We start from the raw sequence: 13,226 nt of genomic DNA on the forward strand, positions 1-13,226 counted from the left end.
CTGTAGCTGCGTGCGTATCCGCCAATGTCTCGACCGGGCACGGTTTCAGCGCTACGGCCAAGGTCAGCCCGTGGTGGCCCATGCAATACCCATCGCTCTTTGTGCGCCCGTCAGGCCAGAGCACGCGCCCAGCCCGGACTACAGACCTTTGTCCTCCCCTCCCCACCCCGCCGTCTCCTCCGCAGCGCACCAGTCCGTACAATATGACCTTCGGCTGTGACGCAGGTTGGCGCCTCCCTGTTCGCCAGCAACATTGGCAGCGGCCACTTCATCGGGCTGGCCGGCACCGGCGCCGCGTCCGGCATCGCCGTGGCCGGCTTCGAGCTCAGCGTAAGCTGGAGGGGATCCGGCGCGGATCTGACGGTGGCGACGCCACCAGGATTGATGGCTGTGAGGCATGCCTGCAAAACGGGTGGTGTCTGAAGGACGAATAAACATTCAGGATGGTGCTGCGGATGTGCGGGGGCTTGTGAGCTGGCGAAGGGTAGTGATGTTCGGCGCCTTGAAAATGATACAGTTCGAATTCGAGGCAGGGACACTGGCAGACAACGTATGGGTGACATTCAAGGGGCTTCACCACGTGACCTTCGCTTCGCATTAACCTCGTGATGGCGCGCCCGCGTGGCGTGCTGTTCCTGTCCGGCCGGGATTCCCGTGCGGTATGGCGCGCTTTGCCCCCAATACCATGTTCTTGTAAGCGTGGTCACGGGGTGCTGAGCTGCTGCTGATTGTTTCACACCCGTCATTGCTTGCAAAAACGCTGCACCGACGACCATGCACAGATAACACTGGCAGGGCTATGTCACCGGCGTCCGCCGTGGTCCACGTGATGTGCCTGCTCCGACGTCAAACTGCGCACAGTGACTTCAGCGCTCTACCGCCGCAGGCCGTCTTCTGGCTGGTGGTGTTGGGTTGGGTGTTTGTACCCGTGTACTTGTCTGCCGGCGTGTACACCATGCCTGAGTATCTGCGACTTCGGCTCGGAGGGCAGCGCATCCGGCTGTACCTCTCCGTACTCGCCATCCTACTCTACGTCTTCACTAAAATATCGGTATGGGCAGCTGCGCTCCCTTGCATATTTGTGCATGCAATCCGCGTTATGGGAGGTAGATTTCGTCTTTGCTTTCGAGTGGTCTATGGTGAACTTGGTCCGTGCCATATATTGGTGGTAATTGGCGCCGTATTGGTGCCATATATTGGTGTCATATTGGTGGTAACAAGATGTGGCAATGCATCAATCCTTTACGGGAAATGGGAGCATCACGCCTGCATATTGATAAGACGTGGGGCACCGCAGCCTTACAATTCCGCTGAGAGAAAATTCGGCACCAAACGTCGTGAAAAATGAAAATTTCTACCTGGCTCGCCATCCAAATCAAATGCACCTGAAGTCTGTAGGACTCGCCATCTGCGTTGCTTGATGAATAGACATTGCTGTCTGTCCGGCGAAACTTGGCAGAAACAGGCAGTTTGGCGTGCTTGCTAGAACGCTTGTAATCGAGACGTTACGCTCTGTCAAGTGCTGCAGCAAGGCCCGCGTGAGGCCTCGCTTCAGCCCCGGGATAAACGCTATCACCCTGGGTTCCGTCACATGATCTCACCAGTGTGACGTCACTAGTTCAGCTCCGACGTCCAGCTCCGGACCGTCCGACGCCAGGGCCCATGTGACGTCACGCTGTGGCGGCCGCCAGGTGGACCTGTACGCCGGAGCGCTCTTCATCCAGCGTGCGATGCAGTGGGAGGGCGAGTGGGGCCTCTATACGTCCATCATCCTGCTGCTGGCGGTGGCGGCCTCCTTCACCATATTCGGCGGACTGGCGGCGGTGGTCTGGACCGATCTGGTGCAGACGGCGCTCATGGTGGTCGGCGCGTGCGTCCTGGCCGCCCTCTGTGAGTACTGTCTGCTGAGACTGGTGGTGGACATGAGACCGATGCCGCCTGTCATGGTTGGCGTGTCCTGTTGAGTTTGCCGGAGCGGAGAATGGCATCCTCTGTCAGTGTGGGTCTGAGCAACGCTCTCTGAATTCCGTTCGGGCAGTTGGTGCGACTGAACCCCTTGGTCTGGCTGCCTGAAGATCAGGAGATCTGTGGCCCAGCTGCACTCTCCAAGTCCGGGGTCCTACAGAGCTCTACTACTACAATTTCACTGTGGTCGGAATGTCAACGGACGCAAGCCTAACTCTCTCTCTGCGCGCGGTTCGTTGCGCGCGTGTGCGCGCCTTACATCTCGGTACGGTTCCTCGCTTCAGCCTTCACCGCCGTCGGCGGGTACGACTCGATGGTCCGGTTGTACTTCGAGTCGCTCCCGAGCGCCAACGTCAGCCTCTTCGACGAGAACAACCGGTCGTGTGGCGCCGTCCGCGAGGACGCCATGCACCTCTTCAGGTCGGCGGAGCACGGGCCGATGCGAGGGTCCGCAATCGGGGGGGCTAAAACTAGAAAACGCTCAAAACCCAAATCAATTTAATGGCTTGCACGGGGTGAAACAGCATCGCATGTCCTCGACCTGTTTGGTGTTGCGTGTGTGCCTCACAATTTCATTGTATATATTTCTTCACGCACATATTCGTGCATGCAGTGCACTGAATGAAGCGCACGTACCCCCGGGCGTCAATGCACGAAGACGCCGCCGTGCATCTGTGCACATCAGACAAGCTGCACGAACGTGCGCCACCGTCCTGATCCGTACCGTCCTGGCGGTACGCACTAGCCCTTCTGCTTTGGCATCACTGCGTAGGCAGAAGTGGCTCTGATCAGCGTTTGAAATGACCGTCGCGTTTGTAAAACCACCCATGTAGGACAAGGAAATTCGCATGCATGCAAGTGTTCCCCGAGATTCACAATGTAACTGCCCCGTGTCGGCCACCGTAACCTGGGCTGGAGCTGTATCAGACTGAAACGTAGCCTTTGCCGTGGGCTGCGTATCATAGCTGGCTGTGAATGGATGTCACACGGTGATGCCTGTTTTGATGACGTCGGCAGGGACCCTGTGGATTCAGACCTGCCCTGGCCCGGCATGATATTCGGCATGTCCATCATATCCCTCTGGTATTGGTGCTCTGATCAGGTAAGCAACGAGAGCCGAGCATCTGACTCTCCTATGGCTGTGCCTATCGCCGTTTACAGTCTTGTTTTACACGTGACTTAATATTTATTGCTAACCGGTGCGATGGTTCGAAAAGAAATGGCTCTAAAGCTGAAGTAGGTGTGCAAGTAACCGCAGTGTTCTGTTCCAGCTTGCTATCACTCGATGTAAGCAAGAAATGTTATCAATTTTATAGCATTACGAGTTCAGTGTTATAATGCTGAATTATTGCTTTTTTAATATGTCAGGACGCACCAGGTGGACGACGTTTTAGAGCAAACATTGGCTATATTATATCAGATACACACACACCTGAGATGTTTCCACACTAAAGGCGGCACGAAACACAGGCGGCCGAGCCCGAAACTTACGATGGCCCATAACGAGTTTTAGAGAAGAAAATTATTTCCCAGGACCACCTAGTGCCACAAACATTCCCCGACGTCCACAAACATCCCTGTAATTACGTTCGTAAAATTGGCAATTTATTTGGTGGTTTGTTAGTGATTTATCCTGACAGTTTTTTATCTCGACAAAAATACGCCCAACGGTCCATTGCGACACGGAAACACCGAATCTGCTGTCTATTTTGAAGGTGACGTGACCTGAACGAATACAGGATAAAATGTTGGGAAACTCCGTATCATCTGTTACCGACCGATCCCGATTTCATTTACCAGAATATCTTGAGCGCATAAAATAGCGTCTGTCAGTAAATCCTAAACTTTCGAGGTCCTCCTTCAAGGTCAAATGCGTCGCCAAATGACGAAGAACTCCACATCGCCCGAAATCTACAGGATGATATCGAACTGCTTGTCATCAGTCGTTAAGCCTTAATAAGTCATTTGAGTTTGAATTTGACTTCGCAGTTACATTGGAAGGTCAGGCCTTTTTGGAGAACCCTACTTTATGCGCTAAAGAATATTCTGGTGCTCACAAATTGGAAATCGACCTGTAACTTTTGCGTGGTATGAGCACCTTGTCATTTGACCTTTCATTAAATCTGGAAGGTCATATTAGACTGAAAAACAGACACCAGACCCTGTGTTCTCGTACCATAGCTGATCACTTGCCGTGTTTTCATCAACATTATGACTAGTCGCTAAATGAAGTTCAATATAAATCGCCTACTCCACGAACGTTCAGGAAATTTACTTCTCGCGTCTTAGGCACCCACACGTTCCAGGTGATCACCCAGCGTAGCCTGACTGCACCAATACCAGCCCCGCTCCCCGGCAGGTGATCATCCAGTGTGCTTTGACTTCCCTGTGCCAGCCCCGCTCCACCAGCAGGCGATCACCCAGTGTGCCCTGACTGCACCAATACCAGCCCTGCTCCCCGGCAGGTGATCACCCACCATACCCTGACTGCACCTGTACCAGCTCCGATCCACCGGCAGGTGATCATCCAGCATACCCTGACTGCACCAGTACCAGCTCCGATCCACCGACAGGTGATCATCCAGCATAACCTGACTGCACCTGTACCAGCTCCGATCCACCGGCAGGTGATCGTCCAGCGCGCCCTGGCCGCGCGCAGTCTGGTGCATGCCAAGGCCGGCACAGTGCTGGCCGCCCTGCTAAAGATGCTGCCCCTCTGGCTGATGGTTTTCCCGGGTATGGCGGCGCGCGTGCTGTACAAGGACCGCGTGGCCTGCTCGGACCCGGAGGCCTGCTGGCGGCTCTGCCGATCCCGCTCCGGCTGCAGCAACCTCGCCTACATCGAGCTCGTGGTGCAGCTGCTGCCGCCCGGTGAGGTTTGACGGCGACACGTCCTGGAAGGCGCCGTTGCATTACGGAGATACCGGGCTGGCGCCCTTTTTAAGATGTCATGCCGGAGGCTAGCGTGGGAGGGGACAGCGCTCGCCTGCATTGCATGGCTACGTTCGCCGCCGATTTGTACTGTGCTCTGCATTCTGGATGAAAACGACACGCCAGCGTAATGATGACTTACCGTGTGCCCGTCGCCAGCTTTACTGCGACACAGCGTTACCTCAATAATGCTGTACGGTTTTGCGCGGAGTGACCTCGCGGGCTCGTTAGCAGGCACGTCTCAGGTCCTGTGTCAGGGACTGTGAGCGTTCCCTTGCACTGTGGTACTTACGAACAGAAAAAAGCGTTGACCAAAGTGTGGTACTGGCTCAGCTTTCCTTGGTCCAGTATGGTTCAGTTATCTTTGGCTTCGCTAGCACGCCTCAGCAGTCACTGCCCTGGCTTAAAAGAAGTGTTCCTCCTCGGTATGGGGTATGAACTGAAATAGCCTTTTTGAAGATCATTCGGTGCAGCTCACAGCCCTGCCCCTTTAGATCTAAGCCCCTCTAGTTCTTAGCTATACGCCCACGAAGGTATATGGTATGAGGTATATATCGTGCAGATTATTCCAGGAAGCTTGTTTTCAGGTCACCCAACCATCAAGGTCATTCAGGCGCCCAGGAGCAGTTGTATGGTCTAAAGCAGTCTGTTCCACTTAAAATGATACCAATAGTTATGCCACGCCAATCAACCTCGTCAGTCGCTCCCTTAACCAACCTGAAATGGGCACCAAAAAACCGACTTTTCATGGCTGATGCCGGCGATGGTGCCGTTGACTGCCAACCGCCTCCGCAGGCCTCTCTGGCATGATGCTGGCAGTGATGCTAGCCGCCCTGATGTCTTCGCTGACGTCCATTTTCAACTCTGCGTCCACGCTGTTCTCCATCGACATATACAAGCGGATCAGAACGAATGCGACGGAGATCGAGCAGGTCATTGTGGGCCGGTAAGGATCGAATACAATGAACTTGCAAGGATTAGCAACGGCGGAGACATAAACAGTGTGATTTTACTTAACGCGTTATCCCATCCGCGGCTTATTGTCTCCATTTTTGTATTGGTGCCCGCATTGTGTGCGTAGACCGCAGCATGCATACAACAAAAATGTCCTCTTTGATATGGATTAAGCTTTATTTAATATCGGCGTGGATGAGAGCTGTATCTATGCGCATGTACACGTGGTACACATTCTGCATGTACACGTGGTACACATTGTGCTGGCAGCATTGCGACAACTCGTGTGCGTAATCCCTGAATGATTGCCGTTTGACAAGAGACGGCCCGTTTTCAGCATGTTCGTTATCGTCATGGTGGGCATCTCCATCGTGTGGGTGCCCATCATCAACAACTTCTCGTCGGACCAGCTGTTCGTCTACATTCAGAGCATGCAATCGTACCTACCACCGCCCATCTGCGCCGTCTACGTGCTCTCCGTGTTCTGGAGTCGGACCACCGAGCCGGTACGTCCAACAGCCCGCCAGCCTCAGGATGGCGGCGCCGCGCAGGCGGTGGTCTGGAGCCGGGGATGTGTATAACCAGCCCAGCCCACTGTCCCGTGTCTGGGGGAAGCTGGCAATGTGGTCTGACGGACGTCAGAGGCTGTTTCCCTTCGGACAGATGTCACGACGCGGACGGAGAATGCCGCTGATGATTGGTAAACCCAGGGGGGTCCAAAGTCTAGTATAAAATATGGCAGCAACGGCGCACATTTCACAACTAGCCATAGGGTTCCCATGTTAAAATGACCTTCTTCAGACCCACGGCCTTCTAAATCTTGAACATATATATGCATAAAAAGTGCATAAAAATGAAGCTTGAACAATTCTCTTTCGATTTCCAAGATCAAAAGTGTGCGCCGTGGCACTCATTTTCGAGGTATCAGGCAAAGCGCAGACCCATGCACGCGCCACGATGTCCGGGCGCGGGATCGAATCCCGCTGCCGCCAACTCTTTTCAGCAGAGTTCAGATGGAACACGGAGTGAATACGGCCACTAACTGGGCGTAGAACTATTGAGTGCAACATTATTCTGATTATATATATATATAGAGAGAGAGAGAGAGAGAGAGAGAGAGAGAGAGAGAGAGAGAGAGAGAGAGAGAGAGAGAGAGAGAGAGAGAGAGAGAGAGAGAGAGAGAGAGAGAGAGTGTGTTGTGTGTTGTTGAGAGTGTGTGGTGTGTGTGTGTGTTGTGGTGTGTGTGTGGTGTGTGTGTGTTGTGTGTGTGTGGTGTGTGGGTGTGTGTGTGTGTGTGTGTGTGTGTGTGTGTGTGTGTGTGTGTGTGTGTTGTGGTGTGGTGTGTGTGTGTGTGTGTGTGTGTGTGTGTGTGTGGTGTGTGTGGTGTTGTGTGGGTGTGTGTGGTGTGTGTTGTGTGTGTGTTGTGTGTGTGTGTGTGTGTGTGTGTGTGTTGTGGGTGTGTGTGTGTGTGTGTGGGTGTGTGTGTGTGTGTGTGTGTGTGTGTGCGTGGGTGGTGTGTGTGCGGTGTGTGCGTGCGTGCGTGCGGCGTGCGTGCGTGTGTGTGTGTGTGTGTTGTGTGTGTATAGTATGCATATATATGCATATCATGTGTGGCCTGAAAATGCATCTGCTGTGCTGTGAAATATGATGCGGGCTATTACAAGAAATACACATATCTTTTTATGTTCATCAAATATACCTGACAGGTGTTATGCAGCCGTCGGGCTACATACAACAGCCTATGGCTGGGGCGCATAGCATTATTGTGTCTGACGCATGGAACCGATCGCGACGGTAGCGGTCCAAGGCTGGCTATCCAACGCGCCCAGAGGTAGGACCAGGCACTGTGTTAGGTTCGTAAGTTGTGATGCTGGCGGCCACTGTTGTGCAGGGCCGGCAATGCCGCCTCAGAACCAGCGCAGCGACGATAGCATAGTAGCATTGCAAGCACCGCTGATTGGGGAGCAGTTGTGCTTAAAAGCGGGATTGTAAGCATTATGATGATAAGTGCCATAATGGTGAGCTGTACTGCACAAAGGCCCTGATATGACAAAATTTATCAAAACTTCTTTGATTGATCTTGAAGAGCTTAAACACCTGACAGACCCATGGCCTAAGTAACCATGCTCCCTAAAACCATTTACATGAAGGGTTTTTGGCATAAGGTGAATACAAACATTCTATCACTGGCTCCACTGAATAAATAAACCACACAAATCTTGCTTTCACATCACAAAACCTGCAAAATAGCTATTTGAAACTTCAATATGACATTTTTTTCTACTCCTCATCAAGCCTTGTAATTGATAACTTTACCTTTCATCCATTGACCTCAGAGTAGGAAATGTACACCTAAGCAGCTGAAGTGAAATGGGCAGCTTTAGAAGGTGCATCAGTATCTGAAACATATGCAGCCTTGGCTCAAGGCAATAAAAACTATCAATGGGCCTTAGATTGCCCCAAACCATGCCCCAGTTATGCACATTTTTATATAGATGCAACATGCTGTATTTATATAATATTTATGTACCACCATGTACTCAGCATTTGCTCATATTATCATGAGGAAATTGTGTTGATATAAATTATGCAATGATGTTGTGTAACAGATACAGTGCTGAGGGCAGGGTTACAGCTAGCATGCAGAATATTGCAATATTTGACACAAAACATCTGTTTCTATAAATGTCACCAATCTGAAAACTTCCCTTGCATAAGCAGACATTCTATAATGTTGAAATTAATTTGATAGCCCTGTATCCTACATGATCTAATTATTTCAGCATGAGACTTGTCATAAATCATAAAGATGATTTATCTTCCTGACTAACTGTACATTTCAGGTACAACACAAACCAATGCACCCATTAAATACATTAACTACAACATTTGTTGCTTACATTGGATACATTTACCAAGCACAGGTTATTGTTCAATGCCAGGTTTATGCTGCATACAGTTGCATGGAGCAATTGCATCTTGTGATGGTGGCCTCCTCAAACAATGTTGAAACGCACTAGCAAATGTTGGCTTGCCCTTCTCATATTGTTGCTAGAATATTACAAAACAAACTAAGGTAAAAGCAGCTATCACATCATGACAACCTGCTTTGGGCACTATTTGATGGCATTGGCTGTACTTTTGAAGGAAAGACACAAAACTACAACTTTAAATCACCTTAAGTCAAAATGAGATGTCCAGACACAATGAAAAACACACATTAGGTGGTGAGGTAGGGTTGCCCTCAGCACAGCCCACCAATATGCAACACACATTGATTCTTCTGATATGATAAGATAACTTATGATATGATAAGAAAAGATAACTTATGATTTCACATAAGTTGAATTATGCTGGAAAACTCAGCCAATTTTTCACATAAGATGACCTTTTCTAAACAGCACAGGCAGATAACTCCTTTGGTGAAATGTCATACCACATATGTGCCCGACATTGCATCATACCAAACATTTCTGTTAATTACAGTGCCTTTCATGTCTCAATAAACACATCTAATGCAACCACACAGCTGTGCTGAACTGACATAATTACTGGTTGGCCCATTTCATGGGTGGTAACATCACTGTGGACAAAGGCTATCAATGCTTATGTGGAATATTCAAATGTCAATCAGACAACAATTTCAACATTCATGTATTAAAAATTAACAAGACCCTTAGCTCCAACATAAATATACCTGAGCAAGCCCTGGCCAATCACTTTGCATGCAGCATTCCACAAGCATTCAACAGCTGGTAGCCTAGGCCACAACCTTCATCACTGGCAAGTTGTGCAGTAACTGAATCATTACATTATCACGTTTGCTACAGGATGTTTAAATGAGTCATTATATGCAAACTGAGACATAATGTGACTTGGTAAAGAACAACATACATCTGATTAGCCCAGAGGCATCTGAAATTACTTGAACACAATCTGATCCTCCAACCACCATCCCCAATACCGCACCGCAATTCAAGTGTTTTAGGATTGTGAAATGTGATTACACTTAATCGCCACATACAAACCAAAGATGCCGCTAACACAGAACTGCCAACTTTTCGTACAACATCCTAAATCTGGTGTTAATCCCGTTTCTGGTATACTTATAGTATGTGTTGATACCTACTGGTCAAAACTTTCGAGTACCCGGTGTTGTATTGCCCTGGGTAAACCCGAGCATTGCTCTCCTGCTCACTGAACTCATTGGTATCACAGCGAGTGTTCATAATGCAGCAAGATCCTGTGAATAGGCATGGGTTTTATGCACACAGGGTGCCTTCTACGGCCTGGTGTTGGGTCTGGCGATCGGCGTAGCGCGGTTCGTCGCCGAGTTCTCGTTCGCTGCGCCCTCATGCGGTTCGACGGCGCCCGACCGGCGGCCCGACTGGATCCGACGCGTCGTCTTCGGCGTGCACTACCTGCACTTCGGGCCGCTGCTGTTCGCCGTGGTGTGCGCGATCGTGGTGGTGGTGTCGCTTCTGACCGAGCCGCTGCCGGCCGCCTGCTTGCACCGGCTGACGTTCTGGACCCGGCACAGCACGGCCGAGCGCCGCCCGCTGCGAAAAAGTAGGGACGACATCCGCGCCGACGGCAGCGCCCACGAGCGGAACGGCGCGGACGGAGAACACGGTGAGTGGTGCGGAAATAGGATGGGGCAGTGGGAGGGGGCAGGAACGGGTGGTTGCCATAGCGTTAGAACCGCGTTGGAAACGTTAGCAGCCCTGTGCCAGCGCCGCTGAAGTAAACCTTGCTGTTATGCTCACTCTAAGAAGAGAGACTCAAGCTGCTGCTCTGTGTAAAAATAACCGCGACAACCGTGTGGCGCGCATATGCCTGCAAGCAAACCCATTGCACACTTTCTACACTGACCAGGAAACAATGCTGACAGAGCTGTGACACCACACGCTATAAGCCTCACACCCGCCGTGCACTCAAACCCGACCCCAGAGCAGGCCGTGTCGTGACCGCGTGCCCGCTGCAGGGGACGACGAGCCGCTGACGGCGTGCCGGCGAGCACTGCGCGTGCTCTGCTGTGTAACGCAGAACGGCGACGCCGAGGCTGCGCCGGACGGCCGGCACGCGGAGCAGACGGGTGAACAGCGGGCCCGAGCGGCCGCCAGTGTCCTCAAGGAGACCCGACGACAGCGCATGTGAGGCATCTTCCTCTGTAAGGGATTTCAATTTGGGCTGGGCTATGTCTTCCAACGTCACTGAGTGCCTTGGCCCGCAAGGCCCGCAATGTGTGCCTTGTTTTGTGCAGTTGTCGAGACTCATGTGCAGCAGGTGGTCAGGACACTCAGTAGATTCAAAGCTAGGAATTTGAGCGCTGATTGGTACGACAAAGGTACGAAACTCACCTGGCAACTGTCCAAAGGGAGACAGCTTGTCATCAACGCGGGATGGGCGGGGTGACAATACCCCATTCACCCCGAGTGTTTGCCTGGCTCCGCGATCCCCCGTAATCTGGCGCCTAAGTCACCAAAAGTCGGGAAACTAGAACGGGGTTTGTGTTTGGAAAAGACCATGCCCTACCCCCCCCCCCCCTCCGCCCCATCCCTACTTCCCCTTCCCTCCCTTCGGATTAAATTCCATGTAGTTCTAACCCTAACCGATTATTCGTTTTGTCATACGGTCATATGTACTTGTCATTGTGTGACAGGGCGACAGAACTCTACGCAATGGCGATCTGGCCATGGTTAGAAAATGGAGCACATGACTGGTGTGGTAATGGAGTCCGAACGTGCGTTACAACTGGGCTGGCGCCGCGATCTGTGTGTTTTTTCCATCGAAAGGTACCCGCCTCACCAGCTGTGCGTTATCAACTTGTTTTCTAGCATTGTACAACTGCAGTTCATGCTAAGAAACCAAATGGAAAATTCAGCAGTGACCACGATTTTCGATGATTATTGCTTCCTGCTTTCAGCGTCCTGAACGTGGCCGCTGTTCTCGCCATGGGGCTGTCTGCCACTCTCTACATCTACTACAGATGAGGACTATCTCCGGAGCCATAGAGGCTCATGCGCAAGGAGCTAGAATTGCTTTTGAACTAGGGTGGGAGTGAAAAATTTCATCGCAAAAAGACCGCGCAGGAGTGAAAAAATTAATTCACAAAAGATGTAACTTATGAGCTCGTGACTGTTGCTTCAGCAAACAAAGACACATATTTCAAGTTGGCATGCACGTACTATCATAAACCTGGCAAAACTTTTGGGTTTTAACATCTTAAACCGTTTAAGTGAAACAGAATAATTAAAGCATAGCAATTTCATGACAGTGTAATGAGCATAAACAGTTATTAACGCCAATAATTTGATGTTGTATTTTGCACTTCCCTTCCACAGGACTTTAACACAACACAAAGCAAAGAAATTTAATGACAAAATAACAGAAAATTCAACAAGCATAAAGCACTCGAACAGAAAGAAACCTTGGACCCCTACACATCAGCTCATCACCAAGTCAAACACAATAGACATACCTCTGGCTTTTATTGAGATGGGGTCAGGGAAAACAAGCATTTTGTCACTGTTTCATACAAAATACCAATGCTTATTCCACGAAAGTAGCCGAACTATGCCTAACGTAAAAAAGCCTTATTTCATTTCATCCTGTCTAACCTGTTTGTATCACAGCAGCAGTTGTGAGTTACTGATTCTTGCACAATTTCTTTTTGCCACTTGCCATGCACTTAACCAACTTAACCTAACTTAGAGTAGCCCATATGTTGTACATCATCTCAACTCACCTATCTGTTGACGGCAGCATTTGCGATATAAATATAATATAGCTAATTTTTGGCTGGTTTCAAATTGCATTTGTATTCAGTTCATTTGCGTCCGCTTGTTGACATCAGGCAAAGTTGGCAACACACAAATCAAATACTTGAAATCACTGAACAGCTTATTTTGATTGTCATGGTTAACCTATGTCAAGGGCAGAAACGGGTTTGCTCCACGAAACAATCTCCTTTACCTTTAGACGACCATGCCAGTATTGCTGCTTGCCTTTTCAGCTGCAGCCAAGGCATCCATTTAGGCTTGTTTATTCATATTTAACAGCAAAATCTGACACCTTGGCTTCACATTTTAAATGGGATGGTCTGACCATTTGTTACATACTAATTTTTAACTCATATTATAATTGCTATGCAGCTTAGAGTATCCCCGTGTTAAAAATATAGTGCATATCAACAGTCCAGTCTTTTGCCAGACAGCAAACCATGACAACTGTAGAAAACATCTGGTTAAAGCAACAATGAAGGGTTACTTCAAGAAGTTTGGGGCAAATAATCAAGAACGTGGAACAAAATAAGCCCATTGCATGCCTTAGGGCATTATAATTTGTCTTATGACAAAACTCATTTGATTGAAACA

General features: G+C 50.0%; 1 protein-coding gene across 1 annotated transcript in view; it reads left to right on the forward strand.

The window, feature by feature from the left end:
- The window catches only part of LOC119089286 (sodium/glucose cotransporter 4), a 23,043-nt gene extending 10,669 nt beyond the window's left edge, over positions 1-12,374 (forward strand). The window contains exons 2-12 of the mRNA XM_037211949.1: positions 226-330; positions 887-1,051; positions 1,692-1,890; positions 2,250-2,385; positions 2,983-3,067; positions 4,593-4,836; positions 5,692-5,842; positions 6,188-6,356; positions 10,125-10,482; positions 10,835-11,003; positions 11,777-12,374. Coding sequence (XP_037067844.1) covers positions 226-330; positions 887-1,051; positions 1,692-1,890; positions 2,250-2,385; positions 2,983-3,067; positions 4,593-4,836; positions 5,692-5,842; positions 6,188-6,356; positions 10,125-10,482; positions 10,835-11,003; positions 11,777-11,843 — 1,848 coding nt within the window. The 3' untranslated portion in view covers positions 11,844-12,374. The remainder of the gene's footprint in view (positions 1-225; positions 331-886; positions 1,052-1,691; positions 1,891-2,249; positions 2,386-2,982; positions 3,068-4,592; positions 4,837-5,691; positions 5,843-6,187; positions 6,357-10,124; positions 10,483-10,834; positions 11,004-11,776) is intronic.
- Positions 12,375-13,226: the final 852 nt, after the last annotated feature.

Source organism: Pollicipes pollicipes, unplaced genomic scaffold (genome assembly GCF_011947565.3).
Source record: "Pollicipes pollicipes isolate AB1234 unplaced genomic scaffold, Ppol_2.1 Scaffold_3087;HRSCAF=3621_pilon_pilon_pilon, whole genome shotgun sequence".
NCBI lineage: Eukaryota > Metazoa > Arthropoda > Thecostraca > Pollicipedomorpha > Pollicipedidae > Pollicipes > Pollicipes pollicipes.